The 22,170-nt window shown below is 41.4% G+C and overlaps 1 protein-coding gene and 1 long non-coding RNA gene across 6 annotated transcripts in view; one reads left to right on the plus strand and one right to left on the minus strand.

Moving 5' to 3' along the window:
- Positions 1-22,170, plus strand: part of LOC308578800 (uncharacterized protein) — an 85,201-nt gene that overhangs the window by 33,631 nt on the left and 29,400 nt on the right. For 3 of the 5 annotated variants that reach the window (XR_014004105.1, XR_014004106.1, XM_081179371.1), the window contains exons 3-4: positions 6,862-6,917; positions 20,340-20,506. Coding sequence is in view for 1 of the 5 variants with exons in the window: in XM_081179371.1 (XP_081035497.1) it covers positions 6,862-6,917; positions 20,340-20,506 (223 nt within the window). In the remaining 4 variants the exon portion in view is untranslated. Of the gene's footprint in view, positions 1-6,861; positions 6,918-15,375; positions 17,016-20,339; positions 20,507-22,170 lie in introns of those variants that run through there. The other 2 variants (XR_014004103.1, XR_014004104.1) reach the window with 1 other exon arrangement.
- On the minus strand, positions 3,831-4,924 carry LOC308578830. Its single transcript, XR_014004151.1, has 2 exons — positions 3,973-4,924; positions 3,831-3,907 (listed from the first exon to the last, which is right to left on the minus strand). It is a non-coding gene; the product is annotated as an uncharacterized lncRNA (long non-coding RNA).

Here is a 22,170-nt window from a genome sequence, read left to right on the forward strand (position 1 = left end):
GGACAATGTATGGAGCATATGGAGGCTGACTGATTTATCCCTAGTCTGGGGTCTGGACATGTGTACTATCAAAATCTGCTGGGGGTGCGAGGGACTTGTATTGACAAACACCTCTCTCTCTCTCTCTCGCTCTCTCTCTCTCTCTCTCTCTCTCTGTCTCTGGAATTGACCCTAACCTAAATGAGACAAAGACTCTCAATTATACCATGTTTTTGTTTGATGTAATTACACGGTCAAAGATTCTTTGTGCCCTTCTTACATGAAAACACACACACACACAAACAGAAACAAATGCAGGAAGAGCAGCAACAGAATGATGCCAGCAGCATCCTCATTCACTTCCCCCCAGTCCCTGTTCAACATTATGAATGCAAGCCTGCATAGCACATCATTTTCCTAATCATGTAGTACTATTGAAATGCTTTGCTAAAATTATAAGCATTAACCAGCATGCAAAATCATACAATAGTGTTGCTGTCACTGGCAATTTTACAACCCTTCAAAAGAAATCAGCTTGGGGTGTGCGGTTATTTATTTATTTATTTATTTATTTATTTATTTATTTATTTATTCAATCAATCTCCCTCCTTCCTATTGTGGCAATTGCCCCCTCTTTTATGAGGTCAGATGATTTAGTCGCAATGTCAAAGCTCAAGAGGGGCAAAGTAGTGGAATCAGGCAGTGAATGTGGAACACTGACATCATGCAGAGGGCAAAAGTAAGATTAGTGCCAGGATTAATGATAGTAAAGATGCCCTGATCTACAGATGCAGAGAATCTCGGAGGCAGTACCATTGACCCAGACAGTGGCAGGTCCCATTTCACTGGCTCAGGCCACCCTCTCCCACTGCCTCCCTCACAGAATCCTAACTTGCCTGGGTTGTTTGGCAGTGGTTTCTGGGTTCTCACAAGGTCTATGATATCTTGCTGGAACCTGGAATATGCCACTTGTCCTCTTATATTCTGCCACCTGCGGCAGTTGCCTCAGTCCGGCTCTGGACCCAGAGTCCTGACCAATGGAAGAAAGGGTGGATTCCAGGACCAAGGTTGGGGCAGAAATGTAAAGTGATGCATGTTAGGCTGCAAACCTTAGAGTCATAAAGGATAGTTCAATGAAGGTGTCGACTCAGTGCCCAGCCGTTGTGAAAAAAGCAAATTCCATTCTAGGGATCATTAGGAAAGGAACTGGAAATAAAACTACTGATTTCAAATTGCTGTTAAGATGCAACCACGTTTGGAATACTGTGTGCAGTTCTGGTTGCCTCATCCAAAAATGTAAATTGTAGATGTAATGGTTTGGAAAAGCACAACCAAAATGATCAAGAGGGTGAAACGATTCCCTTGTGAAGAAAGGTTGGTGGGTTTGGGACATTTTAGTTGAGAGAAAATGCGAGTAAGAGGTGCCATGATAGAAGTGTATGTAACTATGCATGGCATAGAGAAAGTGGATAGGGAAAAGTTTTTCTCCCTCTCTCATAACACTAGAACTCATGGATATCCAATGAAGCTGAATGTTGAAAACTTCTGGGAACTGTAGTTTCCATTTGGGAATTATAGCTCAGTCAGAGGTAAAGTACGGTAAACTAAATGTACTTTGAATGAGTGGTTATGAGCTACCAAAGGCAGTTAACAAATATTTGCGTGATATTCAGAAAATACACAGAGGGTATTAATTTGACTTCAAATTATTTAGAGGAGAATTTGGAGAAATAATTTCTCTCAGCTTTTCCCCTTCAGATCACAACTGCCTACTACTACATCCTACTGTGAATAAGGGGCCATAGTCTTTAGTAGTTTTAAGGTAACCAGGGACATGGGTGGCGCCGTGGTCTAAACCACTGAGCCTCTTGGGCTTGCCAATTGGAAAGTCAGCAGTTTAAATCCACGGGACGGTAGTGAGCTCCTATTGCTCTGTCCCAGTTCTTGCCATCCTAGCAGTTCAAAAGCATACCAGTGCAAGTAGATAAATAGGTACCACTGCGCAGTGGTGCACTCTGACTTCCGTCTCGGTGCCGCATTGTGCCAGAAGCAGTTTAAGCATGCTGGCCACATGACCCAGAAAGCTGTCTGTGGACAAATGCCTGCTCCCTTGGCCTGAAAGCGAGAGGAGTACCACACTCTATAGTCACCTTTGACTGGACTTAACCATCCAACCTTTTTACCTTAGTAGGTTTCTACCTCAAACAGTATATGGAAAAAAATCTGCAAAAGAAAACCAGGAATATTTCAGTTCTGTAATCAGTGTAATAATAGTCCCCTCCCTTTTTAAAAAAAAAAAACCCTGCACATTAGGCTAATGTTTTCCCCAAGTGATCCAACTGTGTATGAGCAATGCTTTCTCTGACCGTAGACCGGTATGTCTAATGCTGAAGCCACAGCTGGTAAGTCCTGGGTGCCGTTTTGCCTGCAGCATTTGAATTTGTAAGCCAGGGTAGTGACATGAGTGACACGTGAGTAGGAGGGAATATGACAGACAGGATCAAAAGTAATTGCTGAGTGTGATGCACTTACAGATTTTCCTCTTGTTAAGCCTGCTTCTCTCCCCAGTGCTTCCTCTCCATCTGTTACTTTATCAGCTTTTGGGGAGAGAATAGACACCAGTCCTTGAAATCTTATAGCAAAATGTCCTCCATGAGGAACTTCCGTATTAGAAAAGGCACTGTAGCAGCTTCTGGGACTCCTTAGTTTAAAGAAAAGGCAATAAAAGAGGCAGCATGATAAATGTTTTACGATACGATACAATATGATATCTTTATTGTCATTGTCCCATACAGAACAATGAAATTGAAAAATCTACATAAGACATTCAAAAACCCCTAAAAACTCTGAAACCCCATTTTAAAATATAATATACCATAGAGACTCCTTATACTGCATTTAAAACCAGAATTGCATTTGGATAGAAACTGTTTCTCAGGCGGCTAGTCCTGGTCTTTATAACCCTATACCTTCTTCCAGAAGGCAGAAGCTGAAAGAGATAATTTTCGGGGTGCGTACTATCCTGCGCTATCTCTGCAGCTTTCTTATGGCACCTGACAGCATAGATTTGATCTAAGGTGGGAAGAGTGCACCCAGTTATTCCCTCTGCAGCCTTTACAACCCTGGACAGCATTGTTTTTTCCCCTGGCCGTGCAGCTCCCAAACCACACACACAGACCATAAGTTAATACACTCTCCACAGTACAATGGTAAAATGCCATCAACAGGTCTTTTTCCAGAGGATTCTCAGAAAATATAACATCTGCTGTGCTCTCTTCATCAGGTCTTTGCTGTTTACTCCCCAGGTTAGGTCATCTCTCAACTCCATTCCCAGAAATCGAAACACCGAGACCTGTTCCACGCACTTCCCCTCAATAATAAGTGGCTGAATATTCAATTTACATTTCCTAAAGTCCACCATAATCTCTTTTGTTTTCTTTAAGTTAAGGAGTAAGTTGTTTTTCCTGCACTACTCCCCCAACTCCTCAACTTGCTTCCTATAGGCCACCTCCCCCTCTCCAGCCGTGATTAAACCAACCACCGTTGTATCATCTGCAAACTTAATGATCTTATTACTGGGGTATTTGGGGGCACAGTCAGCTGTATAGAGCATATATGAAAGCGGGCTCAACACGCACCCCTGCAGCATCCCCGTATTTGTGATGAGATCCGCAGAGACGTGGGAACCCAACCTGACCCCTTGGGAATGGTTTGATAGAAAATCTAATATCTACCTGCACAAACACGGTGGAAGATCCAGGTCTAATAATTTGGGCACCAATCTATGCAGAATAATAGTATTAAATGCAGAACTAAAGTCTACAAATAACAGTCTCTCATTGTTCCCTTGATTCTCCAAATGAGTCAGGACAGCGTGTAAAGCCATTGCCACAGCATCCTCCATGGATCTCTTTGCCTTGTACACAAACTGGTAAGGGTCAAGTCCCACTGGCAGACAAGATAAGATGCGGTTCCTCACTAGTTTTTCAAAACATTTCATTATAATGGGTGTCAACGCCACAGGGCGAAAATCATTCAGACTGTCTATCTTTGATTTTTTTGGCAGGGGTATAATGGTAGCAGATTTCAGACAGGGTGGAACAGTGGCTTGGGCCAGAGACTGGTTAAAAATCTTTGTAAAGATTCCTGCCAGTTGGTCCGAACAATCTCTTAGCACCCTGCCAGCCACCCCATCCGGGCCCATACCTTCCTCGTGTTTATCTCCTTTAATATTCACCTCACTTCTCCCTTTTCCACCCTGGCAGCATTTCCTGTAGGTAGTGACACCAATATCTCTGGCATCCCTGTTGGAGTCACTGTTGGTGTCACCTCAAATCGGGCAAAGAAGGTATTCAACTCTTCCATCAAGGAAGCAGTACTCTCTACCACTGATGAATTTCTCGATTTATAACCAGTCAGATGTTGGACTCCCTGCCACATTTGTCTAGTATCGTGATTTCTCAGATGGTCCTCAATTTTTCCTCTGTACTCCGCTTTTGCTTTCCTGATACCTCTCTTCAAGTTCACTCTTTCTATACCATACAATACCCGGTCCCCAGTTTTAAAAGCAGAGTTTCTGGCCTTCAATAATCTCCTAACCTCTCCCGTCATCCAGGGCTTTCTATTCGGATACAACTTAACATACTTTTCCCTGGTGACATTTGCTGTGCAGAATCTAATATAATCCAGGACCGTTGATGTATAAGTTTCTAGATCTTGATGGTCGAACATATTCCAGTCGGTCTCCTGGAAACAGTCCTGCAGCTGCTGAGAGGCTCCCTCAGGCCACACCGTAACCATCTTTGTTTGCATCTGGCCTTGTTTCCTGAGGGGTGTGTATACTGGTGTCAGAAGCAGGGACACATGACCTGAACCACCAAGGTGCGCCAAGGTCTTGACCTCATATGCCCGTCTAATGTTCGTATACGGAGTATTTTCTCTCCTTGTTGCACACTCAATGTGCTGATGGAATTTTGGGACTACTGTCCTCACGTCTGTGTGATTGAAGTCCCCCGCAATAATGTGCACTGCCTCCGGGTATCTGCTCAATTTAGCATTGATGTTTTCATGCATACTACTCATGGCCCTGCATGCATTTGCAGTTGGTGCTATGTACACCGCTGTTAACACCACTGTTGTATTTTTTTAAAATTATGCACAGCATAGAGAAAGTGGCAAGAGAAAAAGTTTTTTTCTCTGTCTCATAACACTAGAAGTCATGCACACTCAATGAAGCTGAATGTTGGAAGATTCAGGACAGATAAATGAAAGTGCTTATTCACACAGTGCATCGTTAAACTGTAGAACTCACTCCAGCAGGAGGCAGTGATGGCCACTGGCTTTAAGAGGATTGGACAAATAAGGCTATGCTTTGCTTCCACAGTTGGAGGCAGTAATGCTTCTGAATACTAGTTCCTAGAAATTGCAGGAAAGAAGAGTGCTTTTGTGCTTGTCCTGCTTGTGGATTTCCTACAAGCATGTAAGTGGCCACTGTGAGAATAGGATGCTGGACTAGATGGGCCACTGGCCTGATTCAGCAGGCTGTTATATTCTTATGAGGATTTGTGAAAGGAGATTCCACATGCATTAAAACAGGGGTGAGGACGCACTGTGGGCCAGATTTAGCCTGCTAGGCTTCCCCATGTGGCCCATGTGGCTGTTTCCCTCAGACATGACCACCTGCAACACTTGATATCATACATGATGTGAGGTGTGTAATAGGTAGAGACATGGTTGGATTTGCTATGTAGGAGAAAAGTAGGATTGAATTGAGGAGCAAGGAATTTCAAACATGGGGGGGAAGGCTGTTTTAATGGTTTGCGACAATAAAGTTTTAAATGAACAAGGGAGTTCAGTGCTAAGAATTTTTTTCCCCTGATCAAAGCGCTGCTTAGAAATTGAAAGTAACCTCCATTTGATCCTGTGGCAATTATATTTTAGTTAGGAAAAATAAATTAGCTTAATGTTATCTTTCCTGTTTTACACTTGTTAAACTTAATAAATGTTAGTTTATTTAGTAATTATTTTAAATTGCTATTAGTAGTTCATACCCTTTTGTTTTTTCCCTTTTCCCTCCAATGAAAACTACTCAAGACACTCTTTTAAAGTTTAAATAACAATAACTTTTGCTCTCAGTGTCCTTGCACTTGTTAGATAAAATATATATGTAGAAGGCAGGCAGGTATCGCTTATGTTACTAATGTATTACATAGATTCATTACTAAGACTCAAACTCTTACAGATTCTTATTCTGAGGCAAACAGCAGCAGAACAGAACAGACCTATTGCTCAGCTGCTCTAACAACACAAAAAGACTGTTATAAACTGATTTAATGTCAGGAGCTGGAGTCAAGCGTTGGTCAGCAATCAAAGAAAAACATGGTGTCAGTGAAGTTAACTCTTTATTCAGTACACCAAAACAGAACAGGCCTAGTGATTCCAGTAACTCTTTCCAGGAGGTCTTGCTCCAACAATGCAGTTGTGAGATCTTTCCGCCACTTCCTAAGCCTCTTCCTCTACAGGCTCTTTCCCAAGCAGTCACAAACTGCACCTGTGCACAACCCCTCTCTGCTCCGCCCTCTTCATTTCTCTGTGTGTTCTAAGAGAACAGAGGGGAGGAGAGCTGGCTGCAGAAGAATGAGGAGACTCCTGGCTTCTTCAGCAGCCTTCTTCTGGTCAGCCCCCAAAGGAACCATAGTAAGATTGGAGCTGATTTATAGGTTCTGGACTGCTCTCTGCCCCAGACTCTTCCTGCTTACCAAACCCTGTTGCCTCTTCAGCTTCTGACACCCCCTCCTCCCAGCCTGCTCCCTCTTCTCCCTCTGACTATTCATTGTCATCCCACCAACCAATCCCCTGACTCTGAGCCTTCTTCCCTTGCAGGTTACCCAGCTGGTGCCCCCACCACTCCTTTGCATCCAGCCAGTCCAGGACACAAGGTATATGACCTCACAAGATTCTTTCTTAGAATGTTTCAGCCCTTGTGTGTATTAATCCTTTCCTTAGCATTTTGGATGTTTGTATCATTCACACACACACACACACACACACACACACACATATATATATGCTTTTTATTAGTTTGCTTACTTAACAAAAATAATAACAAAAGGAAAAGCCTACATCCATCCACATTTCACAGATACTTCCCCTGTGGGGAAGGACTTTGTTTATTTGATATGGGCTATGCCTATTGGTTCTCATGTTACAATAAGAGATAAGGCTATGAAGATCTCATGGCAGAGACGGGAGATGTAATAAGGGAGATGTAATAAGACTGGATTGTTAATAAGATCAAAAATATTCAGTATGGCAAGTATACCTTTGGATATTCCACTGACTGCTGGCGGTCTTTAGCAAATGTTTGCTGAGCAAATAAAATTGATTCGATCAAAGATTGATGAAATGGGGGGTGAAAGTAAACTAGGGACAAATGAAATGAACAGCTGAATCAAAGATGATACAGAGACTTTGGAGAAGAATATGGATAAAGGACTGGCAGAGGTTGAAATGGTAGAGTTGGAGGAAACAAATGGTGAAATGGAAAAGTCCTTCACAGAGGTGTTTGGAAGAATAAAACAGCCAAATGGAAGAGTTGTGATTCTGGAGGAATGGCTCTGTGTACAACTAGGACTAAACTCAGAGGAAAAAGCTATCAGATCTCTGGCGCTCCTTTGGAAAAAGAATGGAAGAAATGGAAATATGTGATTTTAGTCATATATGGAAAACAATGGCAAACACAACAGGTGCTGAGAACTGAAGAAACAAAAATGGATGTGAATTCAACCCTGCTTACTGTATATCTGCCGACACCCATGTAGGTCAACTTTGACAGGTGGGTGAGACAATCCACCTGTCAGTTAACTGACATTATAACAGCAGTTGATTTACAATTGGGTGGTCCTGCCCACCTGTCAAAGTTGGCTTACAGTAGAGTGTGAGATAGATCTGCCCTGCCCTGTAGAAACTTGCCCTGGAACCTGATGGATAATAAATATAATAAAAACAGTACACTGAAGGTTCCTGCCTGATGTCCACAGGCAGGGGGTTCCAAAGCAAGTTTTCACCTTTCTTTAATGGACCTTTGGAGGCATGCAGAGTAAATCCCTGCACACTTTACATCCAGGGTGAGCAACCTTTTGGAGCCTGAGAGCTACATTCCCTGTGAGCAAAAGTTCTCAGCCTCCCAAGCTCAAAAATAGTTTTTGGTGAGGTGTGGAGGATCAGATCCTGCAGCCAAACACATTATGAGTGGGATTTGTTGTGGAAGCTGTTGTACCTCTGTGAGAACAGGATGCAGGACTGGATGGGCTTTTGGCCTGATCCAGCAGGTCTCTTCTTATGTTCTTATATAATTATCAATTTCACTAGTGCCACTACCCTGCAGGTCAAAGGCTAAAGGACAAACAATGCTCCTTTCCCAGACTAGATGCTATAGGGGTGAGCAAACAAGGGTTTGCTTGCAACAAGTCTCATTACATTCTTATTACATCTTCCAAAATACAGGCAGCTCCCACGGTCTTCAAGGAAACACTCACTCTAGAGATGACTTTTAAAGAGCCAGAGAGTCCCATCTAAAGATTTGAATTGGCCCTTTAAGAAAAGTGCTTCCCTCTCTAGCAGTTTTGCCCCCTGCTGTGACTTTCATCTTTAATTCATTAAGCACAACTGCACTTAGTGACGAAGAGCATTTACGCCTGATGAGCTGGCAAAGTTCTGATGTGCTTTTATGCAAGGTTCCCGAGAAATAAAAAAAGTTGCTACAGTAGAAATCACATGAAATCCTATTCTTCTTTGTTTGTTGCCGTGTCAGAAGCATACAGTAGGAGATTGCACAATTTGGGATAAGCATTACCTCCTCCCCCGCCCATCCCTGTTCTCTTTGGACTTGAAGCAAAGAGACCCAGGTTCAAATGCCCACTCACCTGAGAAGCTCATCAGGTGACCTTGGGGCTGTCACCCTCTCTCCACCAAGCTTACTTTGCAAGGTTGTTGTGAAACTGCTCAGCAGAATGATATGAAACCTCCATTCCTGGTGTTAGGAAACACTTATCTACAATCAGGTTGATACCTTGAACATTGTGATTCATAACTTGCCTTCCAGAAAGGCTAGAGACATACATTTTTTTAAAAAAATGAAAGCTCAGACTTGGGGCCCCTTGCAGGCATTGGCCCTAGTGCAATTATGCTGATTATACCATTGATAATCTGCCCTTGCTCCCTGCTGAAATCCTGTAACAGTGTAACTTCTTATACCACAAATGGTCTGGTTCATTTTTCTTGTTTTGCTGCAGCCCCTCCGGATAGCAATAATGAGGTAGCACTGGGGAAGCATTGCAAGAACAAACTAAAGTGGAATAAGCTCACCGCTAATACACTATTACTGTGTCAAGAACATATTGCAGAATGCACCTGCAATAAAACACCAGTCTGGAAGGGCCCATTAACAACATCACACTGGCCCCAAGTGTCATGGTGGGATCTATATTGCTTTATTTCAGGCTCCTTTAAATAAGTTATGGGTTTGCAGAAGTGGGGGCACATTCCGCTAAATTCATGGGTGCCAGATCTTCTCTATAATTCCTGAATTTGGTAAAAGTTAGAATAAATCAAGGTTTGCTTAAACTGCCAAGCACGGAACCCCCTGGATATAATTATGCTAACGAGGCACTCCAGCTCAGCAGAGGCAGCTGGATGGGCCATTAGGATAGGATGAAGTCCAGTGATGGCCCATCAAGGAAACAGTCAGAGGGCAAGACTGCCAGGCAAAGGAGAGTGGGGACCCTCTTTGCTGTGTGTGGATGGGCAGAGGCAAAGGTCTAGTTTAGGGTTTCAACTTAGAATGAGGCAGGCTGGCCAGAGGTCCTTGGAATAGCTTAGCAGAAAGAAGGAGAAGGAGCAGCAGAACTCCATGTGAGCTGGGGATGACTGGCTGGAACTAAGAGACACAAAGGATGGATTTTTGTGCCCTTAATGGGGAAGCCAGACCCCCATATGATGTGAATGCTCTGTGATCCCTCCATTTGGTGAAAGGTATAAATGTGTAAATAAAACCATATATCATAAAGACACCACAGTCTCTGTTGTGCCTCATTGTCCCCAAAGGGTACACAGACTCTGGTAAGTGCGCTTGCAACCCCTGGAGTCCCACACCACTCAGAGATTGGGGTGGTGTGTTACAAAACCCATTCAGTGTGTCACAGGTCCTACTTGAAGGGAGGCAGCAAGTCTGGGTTATTCAGAATTCTAGCATCCAGGAAGAAATATAGAGGAAAAATTTGAAAGCATCCCTGTGACCTTGGACATGGTAAGCCTGTTTTACATGTCATATTGCAGTATCCTTTCGGTGCCACCCTCCTTATATCAGCATCACTGACGCTTACCTGGGGAGTACAGAGGTGGGGCAGGGCACTGGTGAGGACCACTGACAGAGTTTAACTGGTGCTTCTCCCTGGTGCGCCTCTGCAGCCCCCATGTGAGGCCTAAAAATGACCTCATGGTATAATTGAAGATATCCTTAGTATGCCTAATGGTATGAATGGAGATATGTCTGAAGTGTGAGTACAACCAGATGGTATGTGACACTGAAGATAAAAATAAAGATAGAGACTGCTTGATTCTGAAGATCAAGATAGACATTGCTTGATTTTGAAGAAAACAGGAAAGATGGACAAGCTGATGGAATGGACAAGCAGGATGTGCCGGATGAAGTCACAGGACATGTAGAGGACATATTGAGATTTTTAAAAAAAACTTCTGAAAGGACATGATGAGTCAAAGGACATGCAGAGGACGTGTTGAGACAAGTAACCATTCTCAGAGGACATACTGAGGCAAGTTACCTCTGCGTTAACCCAGAGGAAGAGCCGGACTGTGCTTTATGTGCATGCCTGGCCCAGCGCCTGGTCCAGCAGACAGCAGCCGCTGTTCTCAAAAGACATGTTGGGACAAAGAACTATTCATAACTATCTGTGGAATCAGCCTGACAACAGCTATCATCTAGTCCAACCCCCTGCAATACAAGACAATGCAGCCATACGAGGACCGAACCTGAAACTATAAATATAAAACAGCTGGTAAAACCCTGGTACAGCGTGTTGCTTACCTGCTGCAGAGGTGGCCGTCCACAGACTTTAAAAAAAGATTGATCACCTTTTTTAGTGGGCCCCTCCATCTGGTGAGTATGAATGAAAGGAGTGAATGAGCTGTTATTAGTTACTACCACCATAATCAACTACCTCTATAATCAATAAAATGGTTATTTCTAAGAAGATTTGGGTCGTTTTGTTTCTACTTGAAAACACTCTGATCTAAAAGAATCTCCTGCCATTAGACTTATGACAGAACTGGTGACGAGGCTGGGATCAGTAGCGATTTGAAAGAAAAGACATAATGGCTTCTGAAAAAAGTTTTTTTGCGGGGGGTGGGGGAGTACCTAGACGAGCAATGGGGGAGGACTCTAAAGAACAGTTGAAATATTTTTTGTATGGAGAAATTTTTTGGGAGAAATCAGACTAGATGGAGGAATTGGGATTGGCAAAGTACTCCAAAATCAGGTAATGGCCAGGAATGTCTAAGAAATATAAAGAAAGCTCGGTGCTGCAGGAACAGGCCATGAGCTAAAGATGTTGGAAAAAGAGGGTGCCTCTTTAAGAAGTGAAATACAAACTCTGCTTGAGTATAAAACAGGACAACCAGGTGAAAACTTAGGTTACACCTGGAAAGATAGAATAAGAGAGCCCTGCTCTTAAAAATGAGATACAAACTCTGCTTGAGTATAAAAAAGAGGGAGACTGAAAACACCCAGGAAGAATATACCTGGAAAGATAAAGTCCTAGAAACCAGCAGACATGCTTGATAAGAAAACGGGTAAAAGATCGTTTACAGAAAAGGGACATGGCATTATGTTTTATGGAAGATTTGTTGTATTGGCTTATAAATAATGCCCAGAACCAATGAACTTTAATAGAGTTGAACTCAATGAAATGGCTGCACAGGTAAAGGTTTTGAAAATCTTGGTAAAAGGAGGAAGAAAAAAATTGAGAAAGTAAAGTGTGGAGCATATAGAAAAGGAAATGCTGCAACAGAAGCTTCTTCAAGGAGAAAACCTGTTAAAAATGATGAAGATGAAATAGAAAATGTACAGATGGAAATAGAACGGAAGGTAGATGAGGGCATATAAGAAAGACCCATGTGAGGGATTTGATTTCTTTGGTTGTGCTGATGGTTGTGAGGACGATCCCTGTTGTAATCCTGTAGGAGTAAGTGTTAAGGTATTCACAAGCCTCAGTGTTACATATGGGGGAACAGGAGAGCAGGGCAAAGACAGTTACAGACAGTTACTGAAGTACAGGAACAGATGACAACTGGGGAATTAAGGGAATTAAAAACCCAAGGAGAAGGGGAAAGTTCTACTGTAGGAAAAGCAGTTAAGCTGTCAGAACAGATATCGAAACATGGGCTTACCCCTGAAGAAGTTAATAGATTAATGAGAATGATTAATGGAATGGGAGAGCATGTAAGCAGATCCCTACGTTTAGGAATAAATTTAGCTTTAAGGGATTGCATGGGGGAGACAGGTATCCCCAAAGCTAAAAAGCAAGCTTTGTATTGGACTTAAAAACCGGGGAAAGATCCTATTGACTTTGGTTTGTAGATATATATACAGTGGTACCTCTGGATATGAACGGGATCTGTTCCGGGGCCACGTTCGCATACTGAAGTAAATGTAAGATGCGACTGCATATGCGCAGGTCGTGTTTTGCCGCTTCCGCGCATGCGCATTACATCATTTTGAGCATCTGCACATGCATGAGTGGCGGAACCCGGAAGTAACACGCTCCATTACTTCTGGGTCGCCGCAGAGCTCAACCCGAAAATATTCATCCCAAAGCCACTTCAACCCGAGGTATGATTGTATAGATATATAACTAGAGATATATAGGTATATATATATATACGGAAATGTATTATGCAGATTTTATAGAGCCGAGGAGTGGAGCAAATTGGGAAAATAGTAAAATGGAAGAACTAGCAAACGCAATACGGGATGTAGATGTTTTAAAAATGCCCCTTGATGGAATGAAAGTAGGAATAAAATAGATGATAGGAATCCAGAGGACAAACTGGCCCCACTCATGGCCAGAACTCATGGCCATGACCTATACATTTGCAAGCAGGTTTATATCAGAAATTTGATAAGGAATATCGCCCAATTGCGTATGCCTCTAGAAAACTGAATAAGCTTGAATTGAAATATGATGAATGTGAAAAGGTTGCTACTGCCACGGTTTTACAGTGTACAATGCCAGGCTTTAGTTCTACCAAATTAGCTCAATGGACTGTTAATTTAGCACAAAAGGGTGTGGTGTCTGAAACTATTAAAATACCAGACCTTATGGTATCTATTGTAGAAACTGGCAGTACCAATGATTGTTCACCTGTGCTCCCAACAGAAATTGTGAATATACACAAAGGTGAATGGAATTCACTGTCTGAAAGCAATTGTGCAATATTTATGGATGGAAGTTGGTATCAAACTAGCTCTCAAATAATAAAATGGGCTTGGCTTTTGGCAGGAACAGAATGATTCAAATGTGGTATTATTGAAGGACAATGCAGTGTACAAGATGCCAAAGTCTTGGAAGTGATATCAGCCTTAAGACAGAAATCTGACCTCTTACAAGAGTGTAAGAGTGTAATAAAAAAGGGGGCTAAAGATAATTGGATGACAGGGAAAGGAAAAGTAGAAAGATTAAACCAGACCCCCCCCCCAAAAAAAGAATGTTGAGAAGATTAGGGGGGGGGGGGAATCTGGGAAGGATTGGGATGAAAAATTGCCCACTGTGTTGGCAGCTATAAGAAGCAGCCAAACAGGGATAGCAGGATTGTCCTCCTATGATATATTATTTGGATTTAAAATGTCTTTGGGATTTCCTGTCACAGTATTGGATATGGAACAAATGGAAGAATCAGAAATGAATTTCTTACAACTTTTAAAGGAGAGTGAATTTATGAGGCAAGAAATACATGAAACTTGGTTATAAGCAGATAATTTGAACGAAGCAATTAAAAGGGAAAATATTATGTTACCAGTTTGCTTACAAGTAATGGATATGATTTAGGAGCCAAGCAACACCTTGGTGGTGGGGTCCATAAGCCATATTGGATTTTATTTATCCCTGTTCTTTTTTTTTTAATAAATATTTATTAAGTTTTCACAAATTTTAAAAACACATACAATACACACAATACAAAAATATACATACAATAACAAACAAACACATATAATTTCAACTCCTTTTTTTTCTTAAACTTACTTCATCGACTTCCCCATACCTCCCCTTTCTGCATTCCAATTCCCAAAATTATTTCAGCAAATCCTTCCCCTTAATTTTATCCGATTTTTCCTTTTCTTTTCTTTTACTTAATCTTTAACAGCTGTAATCCCTTACTTTATATAACCACAACATTTTAACATTCATTAATTTTGCAATATTTCTTAAGATAAATTTTAAATTTCTTCCAATCTTCTTCTGCCGTCTCTTTCCCCTGGTCTCAGATTCTGTCAGTCATTTCAGCCAGTCCCATGTAGTCAATCACCTTCATCTGCCACTCTTCCAGGGTGGGTAGATCTTGTGTCTTCCAATACTTTGCTATGAGTATTCTTGCTGCTGTTGTAGCATACATAAAGAATGTTCTGTCCCTCTTTGACACCAATTGGCCAACAATGCCCAAGAGAAAGGCCTCTGGTTTCTTAGGGAAGGTACATTTAAGTATATTTTTCATTTCATTATATATCATTTCCCAGAAGGCTTTAATCTTCGGGCACGTCCACCAAAGGTGAAAGAAAATACCTTCAGTTTCTTTACATTTCCAACATTTATTATCGGGCAAATGATAGATTTTTGCAAGCTTGACCGGGGTCATGTACCACCTGTAAATCATTTTCATAATATTCTCTCTTAAGGCATTACATGCCGTAAATTTTATACCGGTGGTCCACAACTGTTCCCAGTCGGCAAACATGATGTTGTGACCAATGTCTTGTGCCCACTTAATCATGGCTGATTTAACTGTTTCATCTTGCGTATTCCATTTCAGCAACAAGTTGTACATTCTTGACAAATTCTTAGTATTGGGTTCTAACAGTTCTTTATCTCTTTAACAGTTATTTATCCCTGTTCTTGTCTTATACGGATGGACGGTGAAAAACGGAAATGGGTACACTGAAATCAATTAAAGCCTTTTTCAATTTCTCTAGGTTGGTGCCTGATGAAGGATGTTGAATAATGATTATGTATTTCTTTTTTCTTTTCTTTTCTTTTTTTGGTCTTTTTCTTCCTGTTTCTGTGTCTGTGTGACTCTATGTTTGTCTTTTTCTGTGGTCGACCAAAGAAACACGAGGATATTGAGCTCCAACAACTGAAAAAAAATGGGAGGACCTTTACCAAGTATATTAAAGGAAGTAACCATTCAGTTATCATTCGCCAACTGAAACAGGGGAAAAAACACTATCCCTAATAACATTAAAACACAACCAGCATACTTTTCAAACTATTTTAGTACCAAGAAAACATCCAGTGGTTGTGTTTACAAGAAGAGTGGGAGAAAGAGAAGAAGTATTGGTGAAATATCCTATGTTACAACCTGCATTACTTAGCCATTTTGACCTAGAAGAGGAAGAAAAATGTTTTCGGTTTACAGTATTTCCACATCATTTAGGTTATTATTCTTAGAGGATTGGGATTAATACCTTCCTGGAAAAAATGGTTTGTGACAATACATGGTGCTTGGGTCTTCTTTAGTATAATTGTATATGCAAAAATAAGGAGAAAAATACTCCTTCAGTTATTAAACTTCGTCATGAAAGCTGAAGGGTATTGTTTCAACCCTTATTGCACCAATAGGATATAAAATTCAATATGTCAGCCTTAAATGTGTCTACCTCTTTGCCATTTTGTAGAAATTATACCCATGAGTTTTATGAATTATTGGCAAAATCTAAATTATTTCAATGGAAATGAGCCCGTTCCAGAAGGGATTTGTTGGATACAATCCTGGGAGGAATAGGTACAAGAACGGGAATTGCAAATGCCTATGGTATTGAGATACAGGCAAATAAGTTCCTTGGGACAATTACAGTTTCAGATATTGAGATTGCAAGGAGGTGATACAGTTGATTCATACAGGTTACATTTGTTGGAAGCAGGACTCTCAGAAAGAGCCATGCAGGCTATGAATAAAACAGTGTTTCAAATATTTTATATAAGAAATGAAACTGCTGTGGCTATATGATACTTTTAACAATTGGCGTGGAATTTGTAGGAACATGTCCATATGTTTTTGCTAGAGAAAAATGTAGAAGGGGTTCCTCGTGCAATGGGTTTACAGAAAGAATGGGCAACTATTGATGGTTAGTATCACCTAGATATTTATAAATGGGGAAAGGATATATTGTTTATGAGAATAATATATTGTAAAATACCACTCAAGGCAACATTAGGAGAGGAGAAATATGTAAAGTTGCAGCAATTCTGGTAGTTACGGACCAAAACTGTATTCTATGGATATGTTACGTGTAAATCTAGTGTGGGCCTTATAAAGGATAACAGGACTTTTGAGCCGAATAGAATATGTCATTTACAAAGGTTAACAAATTAATAATAATGAAATACAATGTATAGTTGCCCAGGAATCTGCTCTTACTGAATATCATTGGTGGGATATCTTTTATGGCTACTCATTGAAAGCATCTGCTTTTTTTTCTTTTTCTTTTTCTTTTTTTTTGAAATCATTTATTCAGCTTACTGTAATTTTACTGTCATTACTTTTATGTGTAATCATTTGGTCCTGCATCTTATTTTGATGCTTACAACATATTAATACTACTATTCAAGTATGTACTGCATTTCTTAAAGAATATATGTGATTTATTATTTATTAATAAATCAAGAAGGGGAGTCTGTGAGGCCTAAAAATGAATTACCTCCATAATCAACTACCTCTATAATCAATAAAATGGTTATTTCTAAGAAGATTTGTGTCATTTTCTTTCTTCTTGAAAATGCTCTGATCTAAAAGAATCTCCTGTCATTAGACTTATGACACCCATCCTACTCCATCTCTTCTAGCTAAGCTGCAGCAATATCACTGTCAGGAGGGCAGCTCTGCTTCTGTATTAAACCATTTAAACAAACAAGGGAGTATTCTGTTAGGGACATGAAGGAGAAGTTCATTTTGGTTTAAATTTTAATATACACCAGCCTAATTGGCACTTCCCAATTAGTACACAAGCCAAAATGCAGCATTCCTTGGAATTGTGCACTGTTCTGAATTATACTGCGCAGTGTTCATCAACCAGTAGACATTTCCAAAAATGTGTAACTTGAGGAAACCTGAGCATGCAGATTTGCATATTAAGGAAAGTAGCATGCTTGCAAAAATGCACATCAAAGGCACAATTGTGTACAGAAATGCACTTATTGGGAGAAATGTACATTTTTAAAAAATCACCCAAAGCAGAAATGGGCAAACTGAACTTAATACTGGCAAAACAAGAAACCAAGAAAAACTAAAATGCATAGATTTTTCCCATTCATACTTTTAATGTCTTTTGCCTTGGCAGATAAGTGTCTATGCCAATCAGCTGATGGTTAAAGCAAAGGGCTAGAGACTAAGTCCAACCCGCCCCCCCATACCCAGCCAAACAAATTATCACCGCTATTGTCCATCATCTGCTTAGGCAGTATAAATAAAATAAAATAAAATATGTGTGCTGTCTCAGCTCCTGGATAAGGCTTAAGAACAAGACACAGAGCCCCCTCCCCCTGCAGACCATATGAGCCCTAGCAAGCTGAAGATAAGTACAATTCCAATTGCAAACAGCTCTCAGCCAGCTATATCCAGGCAAGTGTCACTTATAATTCAGCAGCACTTATAAAAACTTCAGGAGGAACATGCCAGAGGTAGTAAGCCATTAACCAGGATGATCTACATCTGTGTGAGCCAATCCTAAGGCCAGTTCCTACTTCCCATTGTAGAAGGTATGAAAACAAAATGGAATGTATTTTCAAACCATGGGTAGGGTCAAGGGTTGGCATGTCAGGCACCTGCTGAAGGACCACAAGAGCCATTGCTCACCTGCATTCCACTCTGACCTAGAGGAAGTGAGGGAGCAAGCAAACAGTAGTGATGGTGCACAGAAGCCTGCTGCTCACTGCCTCTCCACCTTACAAATGAGCTGGTGGTAGTAATGGCGAAGAAGAAGAACAGAGGTAGCTGGTCTTTAGAGCAAGGCAAGGCAGCAACCCAAAGCCTCCTTTGTTGGAAACAGCTTCCCAATATTGAGCTATACCCTCAGCAGCATATTTCAGTCTTGAGGGCTTAAAAAAACTGATTGGCCTGATACTGTTAGTCCCACCAGCTTTAAGGAGCTGTCTGTTGCCTGAAAGGCTGTTGCCTTATTCTGCAGCTTCTGGTTATGAGGGTTGCCAAAAGGGGTGTCTCCTGAGTTGGAAGCGTTGGACAAAGCTGCATCCTCTAAGCTGGGCGATCCAGCAGTGGAGGTCGGGATGCTGAGACCTCTTCGTCAGAGTCCATTTCTAAGGTGGATTGTAGACTGTTGCCCAATAACGTGACACCTTGAGGTTCTGCAAGAAGACATGAGAAAGGCAAGAAGCAAATTGGTGATCCTCCCCATTGCCCAAACTGAGATTACAAGGCATTTGCTAAAGGTATCCTTTGAGAGACATAGTTGAGAAACCTGTACACTTTACCCAGCAGCAGTTCCCCACTGAGGGTAAGTGTTGTCTTGGGTTTGAAATTGGTTCACAGAGCTAAAGAAAAACCTTGAAATCTGGAGCTACCTGGCCAGCCACTCAGTCAGCGCCCCCCCCCCCAATCCTGTCTCATTCCCACACCAATTGCATTGCAAGAGTAAACACACAATACAGAGGTCCCATTGGTAAAGAAGAAAAAAACAGTGTTAACAGTTTCTTCAAATTTCTAAGGATGGCTTCAGATCTAAGCCAACATGGTGGTAGCTAGTTTCATAGCTGCATTGGGCAGAACTGAGGGAAGCAAGATAGACAGCAAGAAAGAGGAAGAGTGGAGCTTGGCACTTTGGCAGAAAAGCACAAAGTGTATTTCCTCCGGAATATCTGTTAGTCTCAACCCTACCCTCTGCTGACTACCCATGGCTATTCATTTGATGAGAGAAATTAGAGGATTATGCCCTTCTTAATCCAATCTGCATGAATCAGCTAGTGTGTATGCACAGAAACACTACCTTGGGTCACCCATCACCATTTGCATACGGCGCCTGAAGTGTTGGTCAAGGATTAATGCAGATCTTGGACCAAAGAAAAGGTTACCCACCTCCTGTTCTAAAGGAGAATTATGCTCTCTAGCCAGCTTTTTCAGCTCTTTTGTCCTGAATTCTGGCAAAAGCAACCAGCCCATTTCTTCTTGAAGGCCTGTTAAAATAAATCTGATAAAACAAGTTCGATCAGCCAAGCTCTTTGGGCCTGCCACCCTAACAGGGGACTCAGCAAAGCAAGCACATTTCACTCCAGGAAAACATTTTATTTAATAAAGTTGACTCTGGGTTGAGTGATATATGCCATCTGGAGACACAGCATTCTCTCTCCACTCCCTGCTCTAGAAGGAGCTCAATAAAAATACATTCATAAGTTCAGGGAAGGTTTATGTCATATCCGCAAGAGACATTTAAACTGGATTTTGAATAGGTGGTGACATCACAGAGTCTACATTAGGTCGCTCAAAATGTTAACATTTTTACACTTCCAGATAATTTAATATAACACAAACTGGGAATTGGCAGTGCAGCTCCATACATACTCATTCAGAAGTAAGTTCTATGGTGTTCAGAGGCATTTCCCTCAAGGTAGGGATTCTGGAGAAATTCAATTTAGTTCACATTTAAAGGCAACTCTGTGAAATTTGCACTTTCTTTTTGTGTGTGTGTGTGTCAAATTGTTATTAAACTTTATCTTTACATATAAATTCCAGATTCCAAATTTGTTATACATTTTTTTAAACGTTGACTTTCCGTCTTTCTTTGCATGCTGTTCTTAATCCCATTTACATATTGCATTCTAATAAGCATTTCACCTAAGATTTATTCTTCTATTTCATGTATTATCATTTTTCTTCCACTGCTCATATTTCAAATCCCGCTCGCAATTTCATCTGATTATGGTATTTTTTTCAGATACCCCAAAAAGGGCTTCCATTCTTCCATCATGTTGGTTTCTTATTTTTGCCATTAGTTTTGCCAGTTCTGCATGGTCCATTCGCTCTAAAATCCATCTTCTTTCATTGGTGTTTTCTCTTTTCAGTTCTGTGTGTACAAGATTCTAGCCATTGGATGACTTCCTGCGAGGCAATATGGCAAGCACCATGGCCGCACCAAGCTCATGGGGAATGCCAGCACCAACAGGGTTCTCTGGCTGGTCCCCACACTGCCGCCGTGAGCATGGGGGAGCCAGGGGCGCCCAACGCAAAGGTAGAGAGGGCTGTGCGGAGTCCCCAACCCCCTCCCTCCCCCTCCTCTAGGACTGGGATGGCCCCAATGGCGATCCAGCAGAGCTTGGAGATCTGGAGGCCTCCAAGCTAAGCAGATAACATAGTGGAGGGCCTACCGCATCCAAACACTTACCAGCCTCCACCACCACAGCCCCCACTGCAGCCATCAAGAGAGAGGTAGGAGGGAACTGGGAGAACCAGGGAGGCCATGTAGAAGCACACAGCCCAGTCCAGACTTGGCACCCACCCAACCTCTCTGGTGACTGGCACTAGGGTAGTGGGCAGGAACCCATCGGGGAACCGCATAAAAGGTATTGCTGTGCGGGCCCTTCCCTGCCGGCAGAGGGGTGCCACTGTCGGTGGGAAACGGACACAGGATCCAAAAAATTTCTTTTCTTATACTTCATGTTGGTTATTTTGTATTTCTCATTCTCTTTTTGATGGAAAATAATTGTTGAAGTTGAAATTGTAAAGCCAACAAAAATTTATTTACAAAAAAATTCTTAATTTTAAAAAATATTTGTAAATACTTTCTTACTTACTTAACTCTCAAGTATTAAAATGGCGGCACCCATAAAGGAGCCCTGAACCAACACAGGACACTTCCTGGGTCCGGCCCTTCAGCCCTGACTTCCTCTTCTTTTTAATTTTTTATTTCTCATTTTTTAAAATTAATTCAGGGGGGGGGGATCTCACAGATTTTTTTCTCCCCCTGCCCTCCCATTATTATCATCAGCTTTAAAAAACTTTTTATTCCACTTTATTGTTATTGTTATTGCTATTGCTATTTTCCCTTTCCCCCTTTTTTATCTTTAAAGAGCACATACACACACACACACATATAATAAAACAAATAAGTAAATAATAATTTGTTTCCCTCTCAATGGGGTTTTTTATATAAAGTCATACCTCGGGTTACAGATGCTTCAGGTTGTGTTTTTTTGGGTTACGGACCGACGAAACCTGGAAGTACTGGAACAGGTTACTTCTGGATTTTGGCGGTTGCACATGCGCAGAAGCGCTAAATCACACTTTGCGCATGTGCAGAAGCGCAAATCGCAACCCACGCGTCCACTGTACTTTTAATTTTTACTTTTATTATTTTATTACACACATACAGATGCACAAACTTTCAGATATCCCCACCTCAACTTCTTCAGTTTTTCTTCTTTCAATTGATTTGGAGTGGGTGTTATGAGGCACCTGTAACTCTGCAAGTTCCTCAGAATGAAGTGGTTGAGTGGGCATTTATGGGGTAAGGCAATCTTGCATACCTCCTTTGACTGATAATTTTAATATATTTTTGTAAACCACTTACAGGTTTGTGGTATATAAATTTTGTCAGATAAATGCCAGCATGGTGTAGTGGTTAAGAGCGGTGGACTCGTAATCTGGTGAACCGAGCTTGCGTCCCCGCTCCTCCACATGCAGCTGCTGGGTGACACTTCTCTGAAGTCTCTCAGCCCCACTCACCTCACAGAGTGTTTGTTGTGGGGGAGGAAGGGAAAGGAGATTGTTAGCTGCTTTGAGACTCCTGAAGGGGAGTGATAAAGCGGGATATCAAATCCAAACTCTTCTTCTTCTTCTTCTACCTTCGGATCAGGCTGTTTCTCTGAATGATTCCTTGAATAATTCCATATATTG

This window comes from Podarcis bocagei (assembly GCF_964188305.1).
Source record: "Podarcis bocagei genome assembly, chromosome: Z".
NCBI lineage: Eukaryota > Metazoa > Chordata > Lepidosauria > Squamata > Lacertidae > Podarcis > Podarcis bocagei.